This window comes from Papaver somniferum, chromosome 11 (genome assembly GCF_003573695.1).
Source record: "Papaver somniferum cultivar HN1 chromosome 11, ASM357369v1, whole genome shotgun sequence".
Lineage (NCBI taxonomy): Eukaryota > Viridiplantae > Streptophyta > Magnoliopsida > Ranunculales > Papaveraceae > Papaver > Papaver somniferum.
The window spans coordinates 118163148-118171597 of NC_039368.1; the positions used below are offsets into that span (position 1 = coordinate 118163148).

Below are 8450 nucleotides of genomic sequence, written 5' to 3' on the forward strand. Positions count from 1 at the left end.
CCTTTGCGCGGAGACGTGGCTGGCATAGTTTGTCATTGGCACGGTGGTGCGGCTGGCATGGTAGGCATGCCTTGGTACGGAGACGTGGCTGGCATGGTCGGTATGTCTTGGTGTGGAGACGTGGCTGGCATGGTTTTCTATTGGCACGGTGGTGCGGCTGGAATGGTCGGCATGCCTTGGCGCGGAGACGTGGCTGGCATGGTTTTCCATTGGCACGATGGTGTGAGAATTAGGGTTTGGTATGTACGAAGATGATGTCGGTCAATACTAAGGGTTCTGCCGTAGAACATGACACATGTATAAAAAAAAGGTACCCTGGTAATTCTTACGTAGGCATGTTGATTGATTCAATAAATGCGCTAGTGGTCGTAGCGACGTCATGTCAGATGTAAGGTTTTACGATTTTAACCCTAAGCTAAAAACCATCATCAACAAGCTCAACTACACTTATTATCCTAGTATGAGACTTAGCTATAAGTAGACTAGAAATCAAGACTTATAATTTTGGCAACTAAACTTGACAATCAAGCTTGAGATAGCAACGCTTGCGAGTTCGACCGAGCAGTGCTCCAACAGTTCTAAAACTCTCATTAAATCATTGAAACATCCTTAGAAGACAACAATGGTAATCTAACACATACCACTAGCTTCAAGTAATTTTCAAGTGATCAATCGATCAATACGAAACTACCCAAGTTATCAAATGATTGTCTCACATAAATCATGTAAGATGCTCAAGGTAATTTCCAGATGATCTTCTTGACTCAATATTTAGTTTCCAACAAATAAATTGTTTACAACTAAACTTGTCAAGTAGATGATGAAGCTTTTTAAGGTTTAAACTTGTATTTCGAGAAATAGATAAACGAGATAAACCCGGCTTAAAATTTCAAATGTGTATAACACAAAGTCTATATGGCTATAGACTTAGTCTCATTAGAAGATATAATTGAATAGACTTCTCAGTGATAGATAAGTTTTAGTCTCCACATAATTTTTGTCGACGAAGTTCCTCCAAGCTCTTCAGTAGATCTTCTTCTTCAACTGTTGAACGACGTGAAGTCTAAAGCTTAACTACATACTTCTATCATGATCCGAGACATAGCTATAAGTAGACTAGAAATCAAGTATATAGTTTTGTTCAACTAAATTTGACAAACAAGCTTGAGATAGAAACGCTTGCGAGTTCGACCGAGCATTGCTCTAACAAAAGGTTCGTACAGAATAGCGGTGAAAAAATAGCAAAAAAAATTCTTCCGAAAGTTTTTACCACATTTTGAAGGTGTTGAACAAATATAATCCAGAAGTGTTACCAGTTAATCAATAAGTACCTGAAAGGTCACCATACAATTCTTCTCCCTCAACACCAAATTCTTCACTATTTTCGACTGGTCCATCAAATTCTTCACCATATACCCTAAGAAACCCAAATGTCAATACTGATGAGTCCAAGCAAAAACTTGCAGGAAGAAACATAACAAGACTTGCTAGAAAATTATCTTAAGAAGGTGGAAGCTTCGATGGATTTAACACGGCGGAGTTTATGGAACATCAGAAGACCGTCGAGAAGCAAAGAGCGATTGATAGGAGATTTCAAAACATGGAGAGTAAAAAAGGCGCCTCTCTATGACTATGACAAGCATAACATTCTTCAAGCTGACACTTCAGTTATGAACCCCAACACAAAAACATCTGTGGCAAATTGAATTTGATAGGATTCAAACACAGATTGAATAACAAGCTGGATTTAATAACAACCAACCTGGTGGAGGTGATGATGAGGATGAGTTCAATGATAACTTCGATGTAGTAGAACCTCTAGATAATTTATGTTTTAATTTAAGTTTTAATTTGAAATGTTACATTTTAAGTTTTAATTTGAAGTGTTACATTTTAAGTTTTAATTTGATGAAGTGCAAGGGCGTATATATAGGAACCAACACGGAGGAAATAGCCGTTGCAAAATAAGTATTGGGCGATATCATAATATCGTTGATGACATTATTTAAATCGAGCGATTAATATGATATCACCAATAATATTCATTCTATCGCTGGCGATATTATGAAAATCGTTCGCTAGACTTTTCGTCACTACGTGGTTTTTCAATAGTGGCACAATTCATTTATTATGCCACCTGGTATGTCAAATAGGTTTTTTTAACCACGTGCACAAGGTAAGGATAGGCCTTAGAGGAGATTAGGGTTCAAATAGGTTTTCTTAACCATGTGCACAAGGTAAGAATAGGCCTTAGAGGAGATTAGGGGTTCGACCCTTGAAACTTGTAATTGCTAGTAGTATTTAGGGACCACTAGGTAACTGCTAGTAATTTATTGGAATGATTTTTTTTTTGATTCAATAGACTCGGCCATCATGACCGGTTTTCTTGATAATGTGCATAATGCAGTGGCCTGGGCACCCATCTTGCCATCTTCCATGTGGGCACGCCCAAAATGGCATCCACACACATAAACGGATGTCTATATAGGGGTACATGTCATGAAAAGGAAATATTTGGGCTTCCTAACTAAAGATCTCTTTAAGAAGTCACGTTCAAGTTGGCCGTCGCGGTTCTGACGGGATAATAGAAAGTGTTTTCAAAAATCCAAAATACTTTAATTTTCTTTAATTAGGGTTTTAGAGGTTTCAATCAGAAAAAGAAAAAAAAAACAAAAGTTTATTTCCGATGCAAGAAAGAAAATTTTACAATGACTTCTAAACACCTAAAATCGACCGGAGAAGAAGAGAAATTGGGCGTGCATGGTCATGATGGTGAGGATGAATACGAATGGATTAATGATATGCTAATGACTGATGATCCTGGTCCAATTAGCTTGAATGAAATACTGGGTAGCAGTTCTGCTGATAGTAATTTTGGTTTCAATAGTAATGATCAAGACTTCTTTTCAATTCTTGATAACATTAAGGAGGAGGACTTGTTTGGTTCTATGGACGAAGAAGATGATCGGTTCCGGTCGGGCATTATGAAAAAAGAGGCAGCCGAAGGAATCAGAGGAGGCGGGTTAGATCAACAATGTGGTAATTCTTTGTCTACTTTTAATTCAGGGTTCATAAATAGTAATAGTAGAGATATTTCCGATGCTTCAATTCGTAAATCGAGTAATTATGTGAATAATTATGGTTACACAAATATTACAAGTAGTGCCAGGCAAGAAGGTACAGTTGTTGTTCCTTCTGCGCCACATAGTCATCCTCGAAAACCAGGAAACTGGCACTGGGTGCCTGTAGGACCTGATATACTCCCTCGAGCTGAATTGTGTCTTGCTTCTGTAAAAGACTATTTACTAGGTCCAGCGCGTACACACGTGAAAGAAATTGATCATAACAGCACAACAACAAAGGTTAGAATGCATCTTTCGTATTTGGGATGGAAAATTGAGTGTGCTAGAAGAGATGGAGCTACAAGCAATTCAATTATCAAATTCCGGTATACGTCGCCTGATGACAAGGCATTTCATTCCCTTGCCGATGTATGCAGGAAAATTGAACTAGGCACAACTAGTTCAAGTCAGAAATCTGTGACTGATACCAAGAAATTGGTTACTGTGGCTAGTAAAGATGGTGTTTGTAAATTGTCAGGTGGAGAATCTATGGGAATTGCCGTTCGAAATAATATGAAACCAGCAAATGCACACATCAAGCCAAAATACTGTCCTCAAGCTATTATAGCTTGGGTTGATTTTAGGTGTGCATCAGACAGAAGCAGAAGTGAAGAGTTAAAAAGAAGTGGAGGTAGTGCCAGGTGCATGGCCTTGCAAGCGAAGGAACATCTGCGGGCAGTTGGATGGGATTTCTTTTATTATACGAAGCCAGGAAACAAACAAGAGCTACGGTATCGTTCGCCATTTCCTCCAAACCCAACTTTCAGTTCTCTAGTAACAGCTTGTAAGAGATGCATGAAAGACAGTAAGCTTTCAGAGAGATCGATAGGTACAAATGGTTTTGTTTCTAATGAGAAGCAAACACCAAATGGGTGTAAAGAAGTGAAAGGATTCAAACCAAGATGCGCAGAAGGTTTTGCTTCTGCTGAGAAGAATTCAGAAGGTTTGTCAAATGGGTTTGGCAGGAATAAAACTTCTTTCACTGTGTCGCCTAGAATTGACAGCAACCCATTGCCTGTAGATTGGCAACTCTTAAAAGGTTACTACACAGAGCCGCTTGATCCACTAGATTTGGAGGAACTTAATGAAGAGTATCAAAGTGATTTTAAGCAGATGGTGAACAAGTAAAAACCTTATTGATCAAAAAAAGAGCAAGCCAAAGCCTTGTATTGACAGACTAGGAGGAGTTAAGTTCAATGGTGGTCCATAATTCAGATAGTTTGGTGTTTTTACATGGAATGCAAGTAGAACGACCTGTCAAAGATGTTCAAAGCTTGGAAGCTTCTGTCAACTTCAGCACAACTAGGTAAACCATCTTTATTTAGTATGACAGTTGTCTCTGTTAAAGCATCTAACTCTACGTCGGCATCATGGGTTTGTTAACATCCGATAAATATCAATGTTCATTGTTCATTGCACCTGTTGGGCCTTTTTATCAGATGGGTGGCGAAATTTCTAATTCATTCACCTGGGTACTTTAGCAACAGCTGTTCCAGATTCTGTAAAGTATTAACATGGGTTATCATTGTGCACTCGAGTGCGCATCATTGCACTAGCTAGTCTTTGATCCAATCGGTCAGTAACAGAACCAGCTAACAGTTGCCAAGTTTCATGCTAGCATTTGTCTTGACGACCAAAAGACCTGCATTTTTTTTCTTCTTTGTGCTCAAGAAAGCCACAAAAAATAACAGAAAAGGGGGAGTCATATATTTGAATTTTAAAAGGACACTTCTTTTTCATTTTTCTTGTTCTTTATTCCTTGTCAGTTTACAGAAATTCTTTATTTCTCTTGCAAGAATTCTTTCCTGACTCGATTAGGCGAATCCAGCTTTCAGCAAGCACCCATCCAGTCCCTGTTCTTATTCATTCTCCTTGATTGAAATCCCAACCCTCCGCGTTAAAAGCCGAAAAGCAAAATCAATGTGCACGCGCTTATGCATATTTTAACAACAAAGATTTATACTCCCCAATTCTTTAAGTTCATCAAGAATTCAAGATGCAATTCTTTTTTCTTTATTTTGTTCTTTCTATATCTGATGGGTTTTCCGGTCATCGGAACTGCTCGAGGAGGTAAGCTAACCTTCTCAAACTCTACAAAAGAAGAGTAGAGGACTGGAGACCCACTGTTTCACACCACACCACCAGAATATTTACAAAAACTCTTCAGTCACATGTTTGCTGGACAAACAAACTAAAGCAACAGCACTTACCACACAGTACAAAATTCAACAACTTTACCTTTGACCTTTACTGTCAATACTCATTACTTCCTCACTGCTCATATATATCTCTCTCTCTATATATATATAGAACCATAGATAGAGAAAGTATCTTCTCAATCTCTAAGTTGTTTCTTTTTTTCTTTTCTTTTTTTGTTTGCAACTTTGATCTGACAAATGAGTAGAGATTTTGTGTGTGTTTCTTTTAAGATTTATCATTGTGGTGGGTTTTGTTTCTTGGTTGTATACTTCTTAATGTTACTGTTTGAAACCCAGATAGCATCATCAGCTATAATCTACAGTATGCATCATCAGAAGAAGAGTGATAGTAGTCATAGAAGTAAAACCCCAGTTTATTTCAATCAAACTGGTTGTGATTTGTATTCAGGGAGCTGGGTTAAAGACGATTCGTTACCGGTTTACAAATCATCAAATTGTCAAATGGTTGATGCTCAATTCGATTGTCAAAGGGAAGGTAGACCCGATTCTGAGTACCAGAGGTTTCAGTGGAAGCCTAATGATTGTGAGCTACCAAGGTTTGATGGGGGTTTGTTCTTGACAAGGATGAGAGGCAAAACACTCATGTTTGTTGGTGATTCTCTGGGTAAGAATCAATGGGAGTCTTTGATTTGTATGGTTTTAGCTGATGTTCCTTATACTCAAACACAAGTTATCAGAAGAGATCCTCTTTTAACTTTTGGCTTCTTGGTAAGTAGTACTAGTTTGTTTATTAACTTAACTATTATGTTTATTATGAGAATGTTTGAAGGCTAATTATTACTTAATTTTGTGCTTTTCTAGGATTATGGAGTGACATTGTTATTCTATAAGGCTCCGTATTTGGTCGATATCGACGCCGGGCAAGGGAAGCGAATACTCGAATTAGATGATATTTCCAGTAATGCTGAAGCTTGGAAAGGGGCAGATGTTTTAGTGTTCAATTCAGGGCATTGGTGGATTCATGCCGGAAGGCTTCAAGGGTATGGACTAATTTTTTTTTCTTAATTTTAATGTAACATTGCATTAGTTGAATTGAAATTTGAATGGTGGTGGTGTTTGAATATGTAGGTGGGATTATATGGAATCAGATGGATCATTATACAGAGAAATGGATCGTTTAGCTGCATATGAGAAAGGACTAAGAACATGGGCAAAATATGTCGACAATAACATTGATAGAACAAAAGTCACTGTTATTTTTCAAGCCATTTCTCCTACTCACTATGAGTAAGTCTCTTCCTCTCTCATCTATTATTGGGGTTTGTTTAGGGTTCAGGGTTCAATGTTTTTGTTGCCTTCTTGAGAAGAGTAAATGAGTTTTTCCCACCCCCATATAGTGATGTATCCAGCTTTATGAGACAACTACTGCAGCTTTGCACTAGCACTCTGAACCACACAGGAGGAATGCTGACCTCCTAGTATGACTAGGTCCCCTACATTTATCTCTAGGACTCTAAATCCTCAACTATGCATTGAAGTTTTGCCTAGTATTCTTCTTCCTCTGCAATCCAGGTAATGGGTATTTATTGTAAAAGAGTGAATGAAGACTGCATTCATTCATTTTATCAGATGAAGAAGTGGTGTTACAACAGTGCCACAGTCTATGGCAGCAGCTTCTGAGGAAGACATTCTGTGAATTTTATTAGTCCGTATAGTTCAAGTGGGGCTTCATTAGATTTCAATATGCAGCATGAGCTTAGAAAGATAGTTATGTCGGCAGGGGACTGTCATCGGTTTTTTCTTTTTTTTTTTAGTTAGGAATGTGCACCTAACAGCCAATATGGGGTACAAAATACATCCGTCTAGGAGTTGGATTTTGTTGACACAATATGAAAGTGGATCTTGAACATATGGTCTCTATCATGTTTTGTAGGGGAGTGAGGGAGAAATGAGATGCATAACTTGACAGTTGAGCATGGTAGTCGAAATATTTGATTGATTTTTGGTATTTTTGATCCAATTGCAGTCCCAACGAATGGAGTGCTACTCCGGCGACGAAGAATTGTTACCGGGAAACAGTGCCAGTCAGTGGAGGGTTATACTCAGGTGCCTATCCGGATCAAATGAATATAGTTAATGCTGTTCTAAGAGACATGAGATCTCCACCGTACCTGCTAGACATAACAACGCTGTCGCAATTGAGAAAAGACGCGCACCCTTCGATATATAGTGGAGATATTCCTCAAGGCCAAAGAGGAGATCCATTTCGATACTCGGATTGTAGTCATTGGTGTTTGCCTGGACTACCAGATACTTGGAACCAGTTATTATACACTGCATTGTTCTTCTAATTTTAGAACTAGATTGGGCTCGGGTGCTCAGCAACAGCCTTACCTCTAACTCCCTAAATCATATGTTTCCTGCAAGCTGTAAACTAACATATCTGAGATAGTATAATGTGCCATGATCCACCAATTTTATAGGATTTGTTACCTTCATCGATTTATCATATGAGTTTTGACTGATTGTCTTGTCAGGCAATGAGCATAAAATGAAAGCAAGAAGTAATCTATGTTTTTCTGAAAACTTTATCTTATTGAATCAGCTATGGTAGAATTAGCCAAAAAAGCCCAAAAAAGAATCTCTCTTAGGCTCTTAGCAAATATCTTGAACCCGGTATTATTTGGACAGGTATAAAGACTAGGAAAACATTGCAACGCTTTCAATTGTTACAGTATTGTACCCTTCATGGGAGGTGTATTGGCGGTTGTTGAAGACCCAAGCTGCAGTAGCAAGACTGTTGGAAACTGTCTGCCCTCGACGAATGTATCCCGACCATGGAGGAGACTGCAACGAAAAATATACAGACAAAAGGCTGTATGGATAGATAAAACCACCATGGTCCCTGTTTACATTAACCTTATTTCTCAGCAGTTCGATTCCATCGCCTACTGTTCATAGTCAAAAAGCTATACGCACAAGTGACCAAGGAGTCGTCCTGAAAGATGCACTGCTTCTGCTAGCGATCAGGTTTAACACTAAACAAAATATAAAATATAGAAAATGCAGCAGAAAAATAAATGATAAAGACTGATAAAACATCCCCACGCTAGCTTCTTCCTGTTCACATTCTTTGTCGTCACCCAGTCTTCGAAGTTCTTTGATTCCT

The 8450-nt window shown here is 38.4% G+C and overlaps 1 protein-coding gene across 1 annotated transcript; it reads left to right on the top strand.

The window, feature by feature from the left end:
- Positions 1 to 5151: 5151 nt before the first annotated feature.
- LOC113325386 (protein PMR5-like) lies at positions 5152 to 7779 on the top strand. The gene is made up of 4 exons (XM_026573577.1): positions 5152 to 6049; positions 6143 to 6321; positions 6410 to 6568; positions 7308 to 7779. The coding sequence occupies exons 1-4, from the start codon at positions 5519 to 5521 to the stop codon at positions 7630 to 7632; spliced, it is 1194 nt and encodes a 397-aa protein (XP_026429362.1). The 5' UTR covers positions 5152 to 5518; the 3' UTR covers positions 7633 to 7779.
- Positions 7780 to 8450: the final 671 nt, after the last annotated feature.